This window comes from Stenella coeruleoalba (assembly GCF_951394435.1).
Source record: "Stenella coeruleoalba genome assembly, chromosome: 8".
Taxonomy (NCBI): domain Eukaryota; kingdom Metazoa; phylum Chordata; class Mammalia; order Artiodactyla; family Delphinidae; genus Stenella; species Stenella coeruleoalba.
In genome coordinates, this window is record NC_137154.1 from 37,875,546 (window position 1) to 37,895,770 (window position 20,225).

Here is a 20,225-nt window from a genome sequence, read left to right on the forward strand (position 1 = left end):
GACTTGATGACATGGGTGGGAGGGCGAAGCTGGGGCAAAGTGAGAGTAGCATCGACATATATATACTACCGAATATAAAATAGTTGGCTGGTGGGAAGCAGCAGCATAGCACAGGGAGATTGGCTCGGTGCTTTGTGATGACCTAGAGGGGTGGGATAGGGAGGATGGGAGGGAGGCGCAAGAGGGAGGGGATATGGGGACATGTGTATGCATATGGCTGATTTGCTTTGTTGTGCAACAGAAACTAACACGGTATTGTGAAGCAATTATACTCCAATAAAGATCTATTAAAAAAAAAGTTACTAGGATTGGTTCTTTTTTCCCCTCCTTCAGAACAATTATATTATTTATTTGAAATAAGTTTGCCTATTTTTGAGCTTCACGTAGATAGTGTCATACAATACTTACTCTTCTGTGTCTGGTTTCTTTTGTTCACTACTTTCTTGAAGATTAATCCATGTTTTGAATAGCAGTAGGGTTTTTTCCCCATTGTTATAAAGTATTCTGATTATACTACACTTTATTCATGCTACTGATGATCAGTATTTGGGTAATTTTATGTTTTTATTTATTATGAATAAAGCAGCTGTGAACATTCTTGTACATGTCTTTTGATGGAAGTAAGTAATTGTTTATTTTGGGTACTTGGGTACTTGGGAAGTAAGTATCGTTTGTTTTGGGGGTGTGTGTGTGTATATATATGCATATGTATAGGTATGTATTTACCTTTAGTAGATACTGCCAAACAATTTTTCAGTGCAGTTGTTGAATTTATATTCCTTCCAGCAATGTAAGAGATTTCCACATCCTCACCAGCACTTGGTATTGGCAGTCTTTTTAAATTTCAGCCTGTGTTGGCTATTAGGGAAAGGGTTCAGTTTTTTTTGTTGTTTTTTACATCTTTATTGGAGCATAATTGCTTTACAATGTTGTGTTAGTTTCTGCTGTATAACAAAGTGAATCAGTTGTATGTATACATATATCCCCATACCCCCTCCCTATCCCACCCCTCTAGATGGTCACAAAGCACCCAGCTGATCTCCCTGTGCTATGCGGCTGCTTCCCACTAGCAATCTGTTTTACATTTGGTAGTGTATGTATGTCCATGCCACTCTCTCACTTCGTCCCAGCTTCCCCTCCCCCCTCACCTCCCACTGTGTCCTCAAGTCCATTCTCTACATCTGCTCTTTATTCCTGTCCTGCCACTAAGTTCATCAGAACCATTTTTTTTAGATTCCATTTATATGCATTAGCATACGGTATTTGTTTTTCTCTTTCTGACTTACTTCACTCTGTATGACAGACTCTAGGTCCATCCTCCTCACTACAAATAACTCAATTTCGTTTCTTTTTATGGCTGAGTAATATTCCATTGTATATATGTGCCACATCTTCTTTATCCATTCATCTGATGATGGACACTTAGGTTGCTTCCATGTCCTGACTATTGTAAATAGTGCTGCAATGAACATTGTGGTACATGACTCTTTTTGAATTATGGTTTTCTCAGGGTATATGCCTAGTAGTGTGATTGCTGGGTCATATGGTAGTTCTATTTTTAGTTTTTTAAGGAACCTCCATACTTTAGGATTCAGTTTTTTTGAGAAGCATGCTGTAGGATGTTTGGCTCGCCCGAATCTGTTAATTACCTGTCTTGAGGTTGGCTGTTCAGCTCTCATGGTTGCATCCTGTTCTCAAGGGCATAAGTAACTTACTGGTGTTGCCTTTACTGAAATTCAGATGCATTGTTGTGTTAGGCGCTTTTAGTCTGTAAGGATCAGAGATACTCTCAGGTTACTTTAGTATTGTAAGGATGGTCATCAGTACTGGAAACAGGTGAAGCAAATGCCTTATAAAAGAACAACTGGAAGGTCACTTAGAACACAAGGCAGCTCAAAAATCTAGACTTTCTTGCACTGTCAGCAATAGGATCTAGAAAACTCACATTCCAGTGACCTAGCTACTCTTCTTTAGTTTGTTCCTGCTGCTTCTGACTCTTCTGCCAGTAGCTCCTCTGTATATTAACCTTTCTTGGGTCTATATCTTCCAGCTACGGCTCCAGCTACCACCTAGAGGACTCACACCCTACAACCTTTTTCAGGCAGAATCTCCACATTAAGCCACTTCACAGGCTGTGGCCAATCTATGCATTAACCTGCTTTGGGCAGGTATCCACCCATAGCCCATCCACACCAATTAGGCCACAGGTGCACATAGTACCAATATAACTTAGGAGAAAGGAATTTTCTTAGAAGTGCACTATAGGAAAAGCAAGCATTCCGAGTGCCTGTTTAGTTTAATTGTGTATATTAAATACAAATTCAGTAGACATTTCTCAAGTCCTCTCCTTATCTGCCAGTAGAGTAACTGTTGAAAAAGGAAATGAACTGTTCATAGTGAACCTATGCCAGTTCCTAACACTTATAGTTTCCTTTTACATGTTCCCAAATTATGCATTTTATATGTTCTGGAAATGTATCTGCAGAACAGGGTCAAACTCAAAGTGAATTTTATTCTGTGGAAGTTGGGGGGTGGTGTGAAAGGGTTTTAGGATGTATGAGATTCACTTGTTTGTTAATATCCCATTTTAAAGATGAGGGAACTGAAGTCCAGAGAGGTGAAGAGATTTGCGCAAGGTCATATGACTAAGAAGTGGCAGGGCAAGGACTCAAATCCAGGTCTTCTGGTTCCATACTTAGAGCGCTTCCCACTACCCAACACTGCCTGGGGAGACATACCCTACCGCCACACTCAAATTATTAACAGTACAAAGGAGGTTTGACAAAAGCAAACTTTAGCCAAGGCAAGTGGTAGGATTTGAGAGAAGGCAGATCTTTTAGGGGCTGAGATGATCTGGGAGACTTCCTCAAGGCAGTGGGTTTTGAACTGGGTCTTGTAACGTTGGTAAGGTTTAGAATGGTATGGAAAAGGGAGAATGGTGCAAATAACTGTGCAAAAGCTATGCTTTTAGGTAGCTCTTAAAAGCATCCAGGTTGGAGTGAAAAGGACTGAACTAAGATGGTAGCAACTGAAAAATCAAGATATTGAGAAGGCAGAGTTAACAGGATCTTGAGACAAAGTAGGAGGGAGATAAAAGAGTCAGAGATCTGTTAGTCACTTGAGAGTTTGAGCCTTAGTGACTGGGGCAGTCTGGAACCAGTATCAGAAGAAGAGGGGCAGTATGTGTAGTGGTTAAGCTCACAGGCTTTGGATCAAGGCTGACCTGGGTGTATAACGGGTGTGACTTACCTAGTTTACGACTTATTTTCATATAGAATGTGCAAAAAAAAATTGCTTTGCAGGGAGAATGGGTTCTTTGCCCCTGGACTTTGAGGTGGAGGACAAGATGGAGCCTCTGGGCCCAGAGGTCTCATTTTTTGGCCTCCGTTGACATCTAGGCTTCAGTCAAAAGCCGAAGCCCTCACAAAGGGAGTTAAAGGTGTCTTTGTAAGGCTAGGTGCTTCCAGAAGCAAGCAACTGTGCTGCCTCTCTGCTGTCACCAGGGCCTCCTCTGAGGCTATTTCTGAGCCTAGGGGTAAAGCTCCGTTGGCTGACAGGACTGCACTTTGCTGTAAAACATGTCCAGACTCCCAGCCTGCTTTTCTAACAGGTTTGGAAATTCTGGTTTGTCTTCCCAGAGTTCTAAGCAGATGGCAACTGGGTTAGGGCAGAGCTCAGCAAAGGCTGCACTGAAGCGCCCATTCCCTTCCCTGTTAACCCCGGCCAATGAGACGCTGCCGTTCTGAAGCTGCTTCCCAGCCTGCTTTTTCCCCCCGGGCTGGGCGGTGCCTGCCAAAGACTAGCCGTGAGGGTGGGAGCCTGGGCGGAGCAGGAGCAGCCGAAGACTTCCCCAGCAGAGTCCCCCACGGAATGGACGCCCCACCCCGCCGTCACGTGCCTCCACACGTGCGCGTCGTTGCCATAGCATCGGCCGGCGCCCAGTCCCATTGGCGTGAGGCGGAACCAATCAGTAGGCCCCTCAGGCTGCTGCGCGCCATGGGGGCTTCCTGAGCTGCCGCCCCGGTGCTGGGATGAAGCTGAGGATGGTCCCTGGTTGGTGATGGGGACAAGTCTCGGGTCCTGGTTTCTGCCTGGTTCCTCTCCTTGGAATCTCAGTGCTTCTTCCCCTGAGTCATGGTCGCACCCCGCCCCACTCTGATTTCCCCGTTCAAAGTGTGCAGAGTTGAACAACCTGGTGGAGTTCCCCGAGAGGTGATAGCTTCCACAGCGAAGGCACAGGACAAATGTTTGTTGCCGTTTTACAGCCATTTCTCCCAAGAAAAAGCCCTGGAACAGCCCTTGATAGATCCAGAGGTGGGTACTCCTAGCCCCAGGAAGATGTTTGAGCCTAGTAAACCTGGGGCTCTCCCAGCATAAGATCCCTTGATAATTGGCACAGGGTTGCCAGATGTAAGAACTGGGTGGCGGTGTATTTCCATGCTGAATGGGAATAGGAAGGGTTTAGACAGTTAACAGGACAAAGTTTGAACGAGAATCGTCACAGAATTCTGCACCTCCACCAGCTGTAACACACTGGTAAGTTACCTTATCTCTCTGAACCCCAATTGCCTCATTTGTAAAGCAGTTGTAACAAAGAAATCTTAGATTTAGTATAAGTTTAAATGAAATAATACAAGCAAAGCAGTTAGCCAGGTACCTGGCCATAAGCTCTCAATAAGGGCCTGTCAGCTGTTTTTAGAAGTGGTACAAGTGTACGGGTGGAAACTGAAGTGCTCACATTCAACATTTGGCAAATATTTTTACATTTGTCTACTTTTTGCTTATTCATTTAGTTATTCATTCATTTAACCCATTAATGTATTCAGCATATATTTACTGGGCATCTACTACCAGTCAATTCTTACCGCAGTTCATCCCTGTCCAACTGTATTTAGTGGGTTGCAGCCCCAAGGGGAGTTGCGGCTCCCTTCACAAGAGCTGATGGAGTCTAGCTTGGCAGGAGGGGTGCTGGGAGATCTTGTCCCTGTGGCAGTTGGGGCTTTGGAAGTTGTTTTTTGCAGCTCTGCCTCATCAGGCTCAGTTGCCTGAACAGAGCAGACCCCTCTAGTACTTGAGCAGCACTGAGACAGGACAACTTTCCACAGGCTCCTCTGTCCCCCATCCCTCACCCTTGGGGAGGTGTGCCCCCTGTATCTTGAAGGCCCCATCCAGCAAGCCGGAACCCACTTTCTCTACTGTGGGACTCTGTCACCTAGGACTGACCTCTGTTGGTGGCCCACTGTGCTTTGCTGTCCTAGGATTCCTGGAACAATCCTGTGCTTTTGATACCCCATCATCTCTACACTCTATTTTTTTAGTGCCCTTGCAGCCCTCACTGTGCATCTCAGTGCCTGTCTCCATTTGCCTGGAGTCTCCACACCACGACTCACACTTGTTTTGGGACCATCTAACTTCTCTGGGCCATCGTCTTTGGCCCCCTTCATGCCCTGTACTTGGGCTGTGTGGCAGGGATGTTACTGGGCAGGCACCCTGCTGGATCTCTGAGAGACAGAGGTGCTTAACACACACAGTTCATAAGCAGACATCTCATGTGTGCTAAGGGCCATGATGCGTGGCGCTGTGCCAGGAGGTGACCTAAGCAATCTTAGAGGATTTTGCCAGATGGACAGTGGGAGAAAGGGAAGTCACATCTAGGAGATTAACATGCATAAAAGCCTGAAATCACATGATATTCTTACAGAAAATGTAGTGTGAATAGAAAAAAGGGAATATGTTCTTTGGGGTTGAGAGCTTATGAGTAGCAGGGGGAAGAAGTGAGGCCAGAGAGGTAAACAGGGGCCTACACTCGAGGGCCTTGTGAGCCATACTGTGTACTTTAGACTTTGCCCTTCCAATGCTGGGATCCTGTGGAGGGTTTTCTATAGGGGCATGGCATGTGCAGAGTTGTATGTAAGGAAGGTGAGACCCATGGCTGTGAGGGGATGGGTTGTCTCATTTGTCCTCTAGCAATTCTGTAAGGCAGATGGGTAAATACTGTTTTCTACTTTTTATGCCTGAGAACGCTCAAGCTCCAGAGGTTAAATACCTTGCCAAAGTTCTCAGAACCCGAAAGCAGAGGACCTACGATTCACCTGGCTTCCTGGATCTGAATCCCTTTCTCATGGGCACACTGCCATTGTTAACAGAGTCTTCTAGAAAGCTGGGCAGTTGAGTAGATGCTGACAGAAGCAATGTGAAGCAAATGGTTTTTGATACAATCTTGTTGAAGGAGTGTAGTGCTGGGATTTTGTGGCCTGTGGTGTTCAGTCTCCTGACCTCTGTGCCAGTGCATAGACAGCAAGAAACAGCAGGGAGCTTTGAGCTTCAAGTGCAACATTGCCTTGACAAAATCCATTCATCACTGTCTCGCTCATTAATTCACAGCAGCGTCTCCTGCCTGACGCTGGCATTTGTCGGTGGCTTGTTTCTGGAAGCCCCTGGTCTTCAAGGCTGGTCATCTCTGCAGCCCTCAGCCCCAGGGTGAGTCCGGGCAGTCAGAGGCAGGTCCTTTCTGCCTACATTTTGTAAAATGAAATAACTTTATTTTTTAAAACACAAAGGTAGCGTGACCTAGCAGTACAGAACATGAGCCTGGAGATAGGCAAACCTGGGTTTTAGATCTATGGCTGTGCCACTTAGCAAGCTAGGAAAGTTATGTAATGTATATGAACCTCAGTTCTCTTCTCTCTAAAATGAGCAAAGTCAAACCTACCTGAGAAGATGATCGTGATGAGGAAGATGAGGTAGTGTTTATAAAGAGCCTTGGCATGACACCTGGCACGTATGAGTCCTCAATATGGCGGCTTTAATTCCTGCTCTTATTGTTCCCACCACCACTACCAGCCATCCTGCTGCTACCACCAGTTAAAGAATGTTTGAAAAATAGAAGAAAAAAATCTTATAATCTCATCACCATGACGCAGCTACCCTTATAATTTGTTTCCTTCAAATCTTTTTTCCCCACTACTTCAGAGTATATCAGATTTTACAGCATATTTATTTTATAGCCAGGAAGGGTTTTTTTCCCCTTTATGGTGGGAACTGCATTATATTTATTTTTCTTATTTTTAATAGATAATTTTTCTGATTATAAAAATAGTGTATAAAATTTAGAGACCATAGAAGAAGTCAAAAGGAAAACCATACTCATAGTGCCTCCTTTATGCTTAGCCCAGCGGCTATCACTATTCACTTTTTGGAATAACTCCTTCCAGTCTTTTATTCATATTTTATTATAGATTTGAGATCATATTACATATACAGTTTTTATGTGGTTTTCCAGTTCATAGGATATCACGAGTATTTTCCTTTATTGTAAACATCATTTTCCAAGGCTGCATAATTTCCAAGTCATCAGATGGCTCTACCATAATTTACATAGAATTCTCCTGTTGTTAGACATCTGAGTTTTTTCCCAGTTCTTCAGTCTAAGCAGCTTCCTATGAAGGAACCTAGGGAACCAGCCTCAGTATAACCAGGAAGCATATGATGAACTTGTGCTGTGTGTATGGCCTGGGTGAGGCCTGGGGGGGACCCCTCAGATAGATGCAGAGCCTGCCTCAAAGGAGCTCAGAGACTAGTCACCCTGGAATTATTTACTGGGGTAAAAATATACAGGTACTTCTTTGCCAGACAGTGTCAGGGAATCCACCTATATGCGGGTAACCGTCTTCCCTGTGGAAGCTGAGATCCTGGACGCATAACTTTTACAAAGAAAAAAGCCTCAGAAGCCTTGCTGCCCCTTCTCACCTACCAGTGGTCATTTTGCCTCCAATGCTCACATGCCTTTTGAGCCTGTTACCTTGACTGTTGGGGGCCTGTGCTAATTACCTTTGAATATCACTTCCAAGTGGTTTTTCACTGGGAAAGAGTGAGAAGCTATAGCACCAAGAAAGGAACTTGTGTGAGAATCAGGGAATCAGAGAGACCCTAGTCTTAGTTTTTGTTTTTTGTTTTTTGCGGTACGCGGGCCTCTCACTGTTGTGGCCTCTCCCATTGCGGAGCACGGGCTCCGGACGCGCAGGCACAGCGGCCATGGCTCACGGGCCCAGCCGCTCCGCGGCATGTGGGATCTTCCCGGACCGGGGCACGAACCTGTGTCCCCTGCATCGGCAGGCGGACTCTCAACCACTGCGCCACTAGGGAAGCCCCCTAGTCTTCATTTTGACACACACTTCCTCTGGCACCTTGTAGTGTTAAAGATTGGACTAGATGACCTCCAGGGCTCTTCCAATTGATATTCCATGTGTACCTGAAGCCTTTTTCTTGCCAGGAGCTAAAGTGAGCGTCCTGATAAAGGTCACAGGATGCTTCTCCAGAGTTTCAAGTTCCTTTTTTTTTTTTTTTTTTTTTGCGGTACGCAAGCATGTGGGATCTTCCTGGACCGGAGCACGAACCCGTGTTCCTGCATCGGCAGGCGGACTCTCAATCACTGCGCCACCAGGGAAGCCCTCGAGTTCCTTTTAATTAGTACCTGAGGAGCCATTTATACCCTTATATTCCCAATCACTTCCTTCTGGTAGCATTTGGGACATGCGGAGGTTGAAAGGCAAGAAGTCTCTCTCACTGGGTGCAGACACAGGATTCAGAACCCCAAATGATTGTCTTTTATGTATTAGGTATTTGTTCTTCATGTACTTTGTTCTTTCATTTATTCTCTCATTTAACAGGTGTTAACTGAGCCCCAGGTTTTGTACAGTCCATCTGTGTAATACAGAGGGGAACAAGTCTCAGCGTTGTTCTCAAGACACACACAGTCTAGTGAGGAGACAGGAAAAAATGTAAAAGACAACAATATGATTGCTGCAGTGGGGGTACATATAAGTTGCATAATGCAAGGAGTGCTTGAGTCTGCCTAGAAGCAACAGCAAGAGAGTCTCTGGATGCTTTGAAATTTTAAAGGATGAGTAGAAGTTTTTTAGGTAGGCAGTTGAGGAGAGGGCATTCCCGGCAGAGAAACAGCATGTGCAAAAGGCCCGGAGGTGTTGGGAGAACATGTTGTGTTCAGAGAACTGCAGGTGGTTTGTGTGGCTGGAAGGTGAAAGGGAAAGTGAGCAGATGAGGAAAAGTCAAGAATTTTTCCTCAGGCAAGTCTGTTTCCACTGAATTCTTTGCTCATTTTATCAGTCCAGATGAGAGTGATGGATTTTTAGCTCAGTTTTCCAAAACTGTCATTTGTATTCCCTTGTATTTCCATTTTTATAGTAACACATGTTCATTATAGAAACTTTGAAAAATACAAAAACGTAGAAAGAAGAAAGGATTAAAAAAAAATCTCTCATGGTCTCTGCCTAAAAACAAATACTTTAACACCTTGGTGTATTTCCATTCAACGGTTTTTTGTTTTTTCACTTTTTCTTTTTATGTAGTCATGAGTGTATCGTAACTATAGTCTTTTGTACATGGTGCCCCTTTCTACTTACTTCCTAAAATTTGCCAAAAAATAGATGTTATTATCATTAAATTATAACTGATCATAAAATATAATGGCTGAAATATATTTTTTGTTTAATGTAACTTATTTTCTTTCTCTTTACAGGTCTCCTGTGGCTCAGAGCATAATCTGGCAGTGATTGGTAAGTAATTAGTGTACTGATAGCTGTGTTTATTCTGAAACTCATGGGCAGATTTGGAGGACTCTTGGTTAACCAAAGACCAGGGTGCATGCGTCTGTTGGGGAAGAGTCTGGGAAATGGAGGCCTTTGTTGATCAAGGCTTTGCCAGAAGCCCTTTTTCTAAAAATTTCTATTCAAAAAGGTGCCTGAGCTGGCTTCCCTGCCTCAGGAAGTGGCATTTGGGAATATTAAAGATCTTACAGGCTGGGGGCATCCTGTGTAGAAAGCCAGACATGAAAGGGGAGGAGAATTGGGCTGCTCCTGGTTTTTGAATAAATCCTTTGCACCGAGTTCTTTGCTCTTGCTTGGCTCTTTCTTTGGAGATGGGGGGTTCTGCTCACTGCCCTTGCTGCCATGTGTTTCATGTCACTCTGGAACTCCCAAGCCTCTGATAAATTGAGGCTTCCTCTTATTGACTCTGAATAACGAAGGTTCACTGTTTTTATAATCAGGCCTGTGCGTAGTTCCTTCAAGAAGCCTTCTCATTACTTCCACACGTAGACTCAGTCGGTATAATAAAGAGACAGTGTAGGGCCCGACTACTTGAGTCCAGTGCAGGCTTCTGCTTACTAGCTGTATGAACTCAGGTAGTCGGGCCCCACACAGACAAGGTGATTAGCCCTCCATGCCTCATTTTTCTCACTTTTAAAATGGGGAGGGCAGTGGCATCTTCCTCATAGGGTTGTTGCAGTTGTTGTGAGGGTTAAAGGAGTTGATACATGTAAAGCGCTTAGAAGAGCACTTAGCTCCTGGTAAGGGTTTTAGAAGTGTTCGTTGCTATTTTCTGATAATCATTAGTTCAAATAATTGCCCGCCTCGGGGCTTTAGGTCTCCCATCTGTGATAGGGAGGGGTAAAAACAGGAAACCAAGGTTCTCTCCAACCCCGACATTTTAGGACTCTGTTACAGCCCCATCACTATCTGCCTTGAGTAGGTGATGTCTGTCCTGTGTACTTCCCTCTCCCAGCCTCTCTCAGCTTCTGAGGGGCGAGACCCCTGTGTTCTCCTTTTGTTTCCTGCTTATATGCAGCACCCAGAGCAGTGAGCAGTGCCTGGCCCTCAGCGGAGACTCCAGCACTGTTTTCTGAATTAAGCTAGACTGGCTCGCTCAGCTGCCTGGGTTGGCAGCAGTTTGAAGCACTACTTTGTAGGCCCGAATGTGATGTGCAAGGAGGCGGAACCAAGGACAGTAGAGGAGGTAGGCTGACAGCCAGCAGAGGGGGTGGGGAGTAGAAAGCGCTGGAGTCAGAGAGGGAGTGAGAAAATGTAACAGCAAACCTGCATGCTTTGCAACACCAGATATGTTATACCGGAACTACTCCAGCCTGGGTGTAATTAAGACAAGCTAATCAAAGAATCAGAGGCGGTGCCTAGGATGTTGCTGCTGCTGTCACTGGACTAGGAGAGAGGTTGGCACAAACAGTAAGATTGCAGGGAATCTAAATACATGAAAAAACAAAATCCAGTTGAAGGAGGAGGCCAGAGCCAGCAGGGTGGCAGGCTGAGCCGACAGGCAGCCTAGGGCTGGAGAAAGAGCATAGACTCTGCAGGCAGACACCTTGGTTTAAACCAGCTCCATCTCTGTGTGAGCTTCCATGTTTTCCCCTTGTCTATGTAATGGGGATAATTCCACCTTGCAGGATTGTTGTGAGGATTAGAGGAGATAATGCGTGTGAAACACCTGTTACTATATAGGGGATGCGTAAGAAATTAATCCATAATTCCATTTCTTTTCCATTTCTCTTGGTCTGGGTGGGGAGAAGGGAGAATCACTTGTTCGTGTAACTGTTCCAGTGAAGTAATTCTTGGTTGGGAGAGAGAAGTGATAACATTCTGGAAAGGTGTGTCTAGCGTTACTACCCAAGTGAGGAAGGCAGCAGAGGCGGTGGGAGAGCAGGGCATGGCGTGCTGATGAACTCCTCAAGGGCAGACCTCTTATTTTCTGTTTTGTCCCCAGTGCCTGGGGCCTGGCTCACAATCTGCTGAATGAATGGTTCCAGAGTCAGGAAAGGTGGGCCCAGTCACGAGACTCTGGACATGTCCACCTGCCTGCATGTGAGCCGGGATCAGAGGCTCCCTGACACCTGGGGAAGGGGGCCCTCAGTGGGTGCCCTGCAGGGTGCAAGTTGTATAGCAGGAAGCGATGAGAAGCCTCCTGTTAGCCCTGGCAAGAGGCCAGCAAGAGGGGGACAAGCTGGAGGAGGAGAGTTCCTATCAGCTGAAAGCCTGGCTCTCACAGCCAGCTGCCCGCTCCCCGCTCCTGCCCTTGCCTACTTCAGGTGGATTTCCCTGCCTTCAGTCTCATCCCCGAGATGCAGGCCCTCAGTGCCTCGTGCTGGGTCACACACGTGACAGGCACAAAGTGGTTGTAGAATAGACTAGAACAGAATATAGAGAAGCCAAACTTTGCTCAAAAGTAGAGGTGGCCTTAATATCTAATGAATGCACAGCAGACAGATCAAACTGGAAGAGAGGGGAAAGAGATGGGTGAAAGGATATAATTCAGGACCTACTCTGTCTAAGAACGGACACAACTCCACGAAGTGTTTTTGTTGTACCCACTTCATAAGGAAGAAAACTGAGACTCAGACGTTAAACAAGTTGCCCAGGGATAAGTACCAGTAAATGGTAGAGCTGTGTGCCTGACTTCTAAGAATGCTCCTTCAACTCTGTCATATCCTTGGGGCTGCAGGATGCGGAGTGGTTAAGAAGAGCACAGGCACTGGGATCGTATCGCCTGGATTCAAATCCTGGCTCCTCCGCTTATGAGCCATGTAACCCTGTATAAATGGCTTAACCTCTCTGTCTTGATTGCCTCATCTGGAAGATCATATTATTGACCTCATAGGGTTGTTATATAAAGTGCTAACAGTGCCTGACACAAAAGTAGGCTCGGTGAATGTTAGCTGGTGTTGGTGTTGTTGTTATATGTTAAGAATATAATTTAAGGAAGTAATTGTAAGATGACTGTAAAAAGGCTGAGGCTCAGGGTGGGAGTCTCAGAAGCTGGAGAGAGAAGTGTCTCCCCCACCTAGAATGTCAGGGTCCAGGGCAGGACCTCAGCATAGCTGCAGAACGGGTTTGTAAACTGGAGCCTGGGTACCCCGATCTGGGGGATCTGGAAATCCCAGCAGCCCTGGAAACAGTGCCAGCCCAGATTTGCTCCAGGTCAGGATTCTGCTATCCGCTGTTCCAGGCAGGGACTCGGGACCTGCACGTTCCAGCCTGAGGGAAGCCCCGCAGCAGCCACATTTCAGGCTTCTTAGGAAATCAAAATAATTCGACTTTGATACTTCATTGCTTCCAGGTTTCTTTTTCCCCCCTTCTTTTGCAATTTGGTTTGCTTCTTTTCTTAATTTTCCAATGAAGTTTCTCTTGACCTGTTCTGTGTTTGCTGCCAGGTCACTCTTCCTCAGTGAGCCTGATTCCTCATCTGTAAAACCAACATCACAATACCCACCCCAAAAGTTGTTTTTCCAAATGGCATAGGTATGTTGGTTGCCTGCTACAGAATAGGTGCTCAGCAGGTGAACTTGGCAGGTTCCTGAGGTCATTTGCTTGCTTGCTTCCTTCCTTTTCACCCAGGATTTCCCTCCATATATGACGAAGCTGGCTGGCTCCCATTTGTGGGCGTAGGCGGTCAGCAGAGGTGAGATGAGGACATGTGGCCACCACTTGCTCGGAAGATCCCTGCCTGCCAGGGGCAGGCTCCCCAGGCCCAGCTCTGTCTTCGGGGCCCTCACTTCCATGCCTGGTTGAATTGGCTCCAGCTGTTTTGCTTCCCCCCAGGAGCAGCTTATTTTGGCTTGAATGGGCGATTTGTTTGCCTTCTCTCCTGATTTTCGGTTGTTCAGCCTTCCCTTCCTGCAGAGAAAAAAGAGCTGACCACATTTCCTTTCTTCCGCTCCACGCAGACCCTTGGAAGGGATTTTATTGGTGGCCTTTTCCTGGAGCACTCACGCTTGCCAGACGGGCACTGCTAAAGGGTTAGATATTTGGCAGCAAAGTGTAGAGCGTCCTCCTCCAAGCAAAAGCATCTCTTTTACCAAATTGGAGCTATAATCTATGCAAGGATCTTTTATTTTCAATTTTTTTCATTTCACTGATGACTTCCAATTGTTGAACCTTTGTACCTTTGTAATGTGTGTGGTGGAATAACTGACCTTGCATGGCCTGAGACCCATCAAGTGGGGTCATGTGAGGATTTAATAGTGAGAACTAACTCATTTTGACACTGTCTATAGCCCTGAGAGGCAATACCTCCAAACCCAGGGCCTTGTAGAGAGCTTAGAGGCAAGGACAGACTTGTACGGTCCTATGCACAGTAGGATGGGCAGAGCGTAAATGCTTGACTTATATTGTCCCATTTAATCCTCATACCACATGGATGCACTGTTGTTAACCCCATTTTCTAGATGGGGGAAGCCGAAGCTTAGGCTGAGCAGTTTGCCCCGCCAGGTCATCTGATCAGGAGGAATCTGTGTGTCGGGTCTTCAACCCAGGCCTCTATCTCCAGAGCCTGTGGTCTTCTGCCTGTCTGGCCTGTTTTTAAGGCCACCAGATAAGGTTATTTCATCTCTTCATTTCAATATTTAGCTCCCCTTCATGTTGGCAAGTTCTTCTGTATATGTAGATTATATGTAATCTGGTTCAGATTAAGCAGTTCTCGGTATAATAACCAGATAAAATCGAGACATTGATGACATTGTGTTGTCATCACACTTCCCTCTCTACCTTCTGAGATTCCCACCCCTTTTAGGATTCTTCTTCCCCCTTCCGTTGTCCCTTCTCTTTAAAAAATTTTTTACTTATTTAATTTTTGAGTAATACATGTACATTATTTAAAACTTAAAAAGCACAAAAAGGTTTAAAATGAAAAATTTCCCTCCAGCTTTATCTCCCATCTATCCAGAGTGCCAAAACCCTTCTACCATATGTGCAGCTAATGCCTATTATTAGTTTCTTCTGTATCTTTCTAGTTTCTTTTTGCAAATATAAGTGAATACTAAGATATATTTTTATCCCCCTTTTTACGTAAATTGTAGTATACTTTACATGCTTTTTAGTGTCTGATTTTTTTTCTTTCAATAATTGATCTGGGAGATCTTTCCATATCAGTATAAAAGCCTTTCTAGTTCGTTATTACAACTACATAATGTTCCAGTGTACCTATATTCTGTGATTTATTTAATCAGTGCCCTGTTGATGGACATTTAGGTGATTTCCTGTCTTTTGCTTATTACAAGTAATGATGTAGTGAATTACCTTGTATATATGTTATTTCATATGTGGGTGAGTGTAGCTGTAGGATAAATTCCTAGAAGTAAAATTACTGTATCAAAGAGAAGCTGTATTTGTTATTTTGCAAGATACTGCAAAAATTGGCTTCCATAGGAATTATACCATTTTCCACTCCCACCAGCAGTGTAGAAGAGTGCCTGTTTCTGCAGCCTCCCTAATAGTAGTGTGTTAGGAAACTTGGATTTTTGCCAATTTAATAGGTGAAAAACTACTCAGGGTGGTTTTGGTTTATTTTACTTTTTAAATTGAAGTACAGTATATATATATGTATATATATATATATATATATAGAGAGAGAGAGAGAGAGAGAGAGAGAGAGAGAGAGAGAGAGAGAGAAGTGCACAAATCTTAAGGGTTCAGTCTGATGAGTTTTTATGTACGTATGTACTTAAGAAACCACCACCCAGCACAAGATACAGACCATTTCCAGCACCCACCCCAGAAGCCTGCCTCATGCTCCTTCTCAGTCAGTACCACACCCCCAGAGGTAACCACTATTTTGACTTCTGTCTCCAGAGATGAGTTCTTGCCTGTTCTTGAGCTTCATATAAACGATGTCATACAGGGTGAACTCTTTTGTGTGGCTTTTTTTGTTCAACACATTGTGTCCATAAGAATCATCCATTCTCTATGTAGCAGTAGTTCTTTTTTATTGATCAGTAATATTCCTCTTATGAATATGCTACAACTTATTTATCCATTTAACTGTTGAAGAGCATTTGAGTTGTTTCCAGTTTGAAGATTGTGAATAAAGCTGCTATGAACATTCTTATACATGCCTTTTGGTGAACATATACATTTATTTATCTTGAGTACATAACTAAGAGTAGGATTTCTATGCTACTAGGTCATATGTATAGCATTAACAGATTCTGCTCAACAGTTTTACAAAGTAGTTGTACCAATTTATACTCTTACCAGCAACATATGAGAGTTCTAATTGTGCCATATCCTTGCTAGGTATTTTTAATCTTATTGATTTAGGCCATTCTCCTGAGTGTGTAGTATGGAGTCTTACTGTGATTTTAACTTGCATTTCTCTGGTAACCAGTGGTGTGGAGCACCTTTTCATATGCTTAGAGGCCACTTGGGTAGCTTCTTTTGTCTAGTGCAAAGACTTTGCCCACTGTTTTAAAGTGGGTTTTGTCTGTTTTTCTTAATGTTTGTAGAGATCCTTTATCTTATGGAGTCAAGTTCTTTGTTGGATTATATGTATTGTGAACATCTCCTAGGCAGTTGCTTACTCTTTTGCTCTTTTAATGATATCTTTTGATAAACAGATGTTCTTAATTTTATTTTATTTTTTATTATTTTTTTTTTTGCGGTACGCAGGCCTCTCACTGTTGTGGCCTCTCCTGTTGCGGAGCACAGGCTCCGGACGCACTGGCTTAGCGGCCATGGCTCACGGGCCCAGCCGCTCCACAGCATGTGGGATTCTCCCGGACCGGGGCACGAACCCGTGTCTCCTGCATCGGCAGGCGGACTCTCAACCACTGCGCCACCAGGGAAGCCCTCCCTCTTTTTCTTGATGAGTCTGGCTAATGGTTTATCAATTTTTTTTAATCTCCTCAAAGAACCAGCTTTTAGTTTTATTGATCTTTTCTATTGTTTTCTTTTTTTCTATTTCATTTATTTCTGCTCTGATCTTTATGATTTCTTTCCTTCTGCTAACTTTGGGTTTTGTTTGTTCTTCTTTCTCTAGTTCCTTTAGGTATAAGGTTAGATTGTTTATTTGAGATTTTTCTTGTTTCTTGAGGTAGGCTTGTATAGCTATAAACTTCCCTCTTAGAACTGCTTTTGCTGCATCCCATAGGTTTTGGATTGTCGTGTTTTCATTGCCATTTGTCTCTAGGTATTTTTTTATTTCCTCTTTGATTTCTTCAGTGATCTCTTGGTTATTTAGTAATGTAGTGTTTAGCCTCCATGTGTTTGTGTTTTTTATGTTTTTTCCCCTGTAATTCATTTCTAATCTCATAGCGTTGTGGTCAGAAAAGATGCTTGATATGATTTCAACTTTCTTAAATTTACTGAGGCTTGATTTGTGACCCAAGATGTGATCTATCCTGGAGAATGTTGCATGCGCACTTGAGAAGAAAGTGTAATCTGCTGTTTTTGGATGGAATGTCCTATAAATATCAATTAAGTCTGTCTGGTCTATTGTGTCATTTAAAGCTTCTGTTTCCTTATTTATTTTCATTTTGGATGATCTGTCCATTGGTGTAAGTGAGGTGTTAAAGTCCCCCACTATTATTGTGTTACTGTTGATTTCCTCTTTTATAGCTGTTAGCAGTTGCCTTATGTATTGAGGTGCTCCTATGTTGGGTGCATATATATTTATAATTGTTATATATTCTTCTTGGATTGATCCCTTGATCATTATGTAGTGTCCGTCCTTGTCTCTTATAACATTCTTTATTTTAAAGTCTATTTTATCTGATATGAGTATTGCTACTCCAGCTTTCTTTTGATTTCCAGTTGCATGGAATATCTTTTTCCATCCCCTCACTTTCAGTCTGTATGTGTCCCTAGGCCTGAAGTGGGTCTCTTGTAGACAGCATATATATGGGTCTTGTTTTTGTATCCATTCAGCCAGTCTGTGTCTTTTGGTTGGAGCATTTAATCCATTCACGTTTAAGGTAATTATGGATATGTATGTTCCTATGACCATTTTCTTAATTGTTTTGGGTTTGTTTTTGTAGGTCCTTTTCTTCTCTTGTGTTTCCCACTTAGAGAAGTTCCTTTAGCATTTGTTGTAGAGCTGGTTTGGTGGTGCTGAATTCTCTTAGCTTTTGCTTGTCTGTAAAGCTTTTGATTTCTCCATCCAGTCTGAATGAGATCCTTGCCGGGTAGAGTAATCTTGGTTGTAGGTTCTTCCCTTTCATCACTTTAAGTATATCATCATGCCACTCCCTTCTGGCTTATAGAGTTTCTGCTGAGAAATCAGCTGTTAACTTCCCTTGTATGCTATTTGTCATTTTCCTCTTGCTGCTTTCAATAATTTTTCTTTGTCTTTAATTTTTGCCAATTTGATTACTATGTGTCTTGGTGTGTTTCTCCTCGGGTTTATTCTGTATGGGACTCACTGTGCTTCCTGGACTTGGGTGGCTATTTCCTTTCACATGTTAGGGAAGTTTTCAACTAGTCTCTTCAAATATTTTCTTGGGTTCTTCTTTCTCTGTCTCTTCTCCTTCTGGGACCCCTATAATGCGAATGTTGTTGTGTTTAATGTTGTCCCAGAGGTCTCTTAGACTGCCTTCATTTCTTTTCATTCTTTTTTCTTTATTCTGTTTTGCAGCAGTGAATTCCACCATTCTGTCTTCCAGGTCACTTATCCGTTCTTCTGCCTCAGTTATTCTGCTATTGATTCCTTCTAGTGTAGTTTTCATTTCAGTTATTGTATTGTTCATCTCTGTTTGTTTGTTCTTTTATTTTTCTAGGTCTTTGTTAAATATTTCTTGCATCTTCTCAATCTTTGCCTCCATTCTTTTTCCGAGGTCCTGGATCATCTTCACTATCATTATTCTGAATTCTTTTTCTGGAAGGTTGCCTATCTCCACTTTGTTTAGTTGTTTTTCTGGGGTTTTATCTTGTTCCTTCATCTGATACATAGCCCTCTACCTTTTCATCTTGTCTGTCTTTCTGTGAATGTGGTTCTTGTTCCACAGGCTGCAGGATTGTAGTTCTTCTTGCTTCTGCTGTCTGCCCTCTGGTGGATGAGGCCATATAAGAGGCTTGTGTAAGTGTCCTGATGTGAGGGACTGGTGGTGGGTAGAGCTGACTGTTGCTCTAGTGGGCAGAGCTCAGTAAACTTTATTCTGCTTGACTGCTGATGGGTGGGGCTGGGTTCCCTCCCTGTTGGTTGTTTGACCTGAGGCAACCCAACACTGGAGCCTACCAGGGCTCTTTGGTGGGGCTAATGACAGACTCTGGGAGGGCTCATGCCAAGGAGTACTTCCCAGAACTTCTGTCCTTGGCCCCACAGTGAGCCACAGCCACCCCCCCACTTCTGCAGGAGACCCTCCAACACTAGCAGGTAGGTCTGGTTCAGTGTCCCCTGGGGTCACTGCTCCTTCCCCTGGGTCCCGATGCGCACAGTACTTTGTGTGTGCCCTCCAAGAGTGCAGTCTCTGTTTCCCCCAGTCCTGTCAAAGTCCGGCAATCAAATCCCACTAGGCTTCAAAGTCTGATTCTCTAGGAATTCCTCCTCCCGATGCCGGACCCCCAGGTTGGGAAGCCTGACATGGGGCTCAGAACCTTCACTCCATTGGGTAGACTTCTGTGGTATAAGTGTTCTCCAGTCTGTGAGTCACCCACCCAGCAGTTATGGGATTTGATTTTACTGTGATTGCGCCCCTCCTTCCATCTCACTGCGGCTTCTCCTTTGTCTTTGGATGTGGGGTATCTTTTTTGGTGAGTTCCAATGTCTTCCTGTCAATGATTGTCCAGCAGCTAGTTGTGATTCTGGTGTTCTCACAAGAGGGAGTGAGAGCACATCCTTCTACTCTGCCATCTTGGTTCCCAGTCCTAGATTTTTGCTTTTTGTTTTTGCTTTTGATGTTTTTATTTTGTCCTATTTTTACCATGCAACTTTTTCTTTCTCCGTAGCTGAAATTTACCAGTCTTTTCCTTTATGCCTTCTGCATTTTGAGTTAGAGGATCCCTCCCCACTCCGGGGTATAAAGGACTTTCCTCATATTTTATTCTAGTACATTATGGTTTTATATTGTACAAGTAAATCTTTAATCCATTTGGAATTTATCCTGATATACAATGTCAGGTATGGATTCAACTTCATTATTTTTCCAGATAGCTATTGAAAGTCTCAACACTATTTATTGAATTCACTTTTTTTGGCTGCCTTCCTGAGTCCTGTCACTACCAGAGTAGCCCTAAGGCATAGAGAGAAGCAATGACTTAACCCAAGATTGCCCAGCTAGTCAGTGGCAGAGCTGGGGCCAGCTCATGTTGCTTAGACAGGGCTTGTGGTTGGTTCTCAAGGAGCTTTCCTAAGTGGTTGTGATCTCCCGGGCTGTTTGCCATGTGGAGAGGGACTGCAAAGGCAGAGCAGCGTCTTTTAAGTCACTCCCTAGGTTCTGAGTGCTCTGTCCCAGGTCCTGCTTCTCTCAGCTGCGGAGGTGATATACTTGTTGCCATTATCACACTGCTTGAGAACACCGTATTTTCTTCTTTGCCAGGCCAGAATGTGATCAGATCTTTCACATTCAGGAGAGATGTTTCACAATTAATACAGAGATATTTTTACAGACCATTGGTTATCATTCGAGGCACATTTCTATTGAGTCATTTGTT

General features: G+C 43.9%; 1 protein-coding gene across 2 annotated transcripts in view; it reads left to right on the forward strand.

The window, feature by feature from the left end:
- Nucleotides 1–20,225, forward strand: part of SERGEF (secretion regulating guanine nucleotide exchange factor) — a 219,054-nt gene that overhangs the window by 125,589 nt on the left and 73,240 nt on the right. For both annotated transcript variants that reach the window (XM_079928080.1, XM_079928081.1), the window contains one exon: nt 9,539–9,575. In XM_079928080.1, the coding sequence (XP_079784206.1) occupies nt 9,539–9,575 (37 nt within the window). The remainder of the gene's footprint in view (nt 1–9,538; nt 9,576–20,225) is intronic.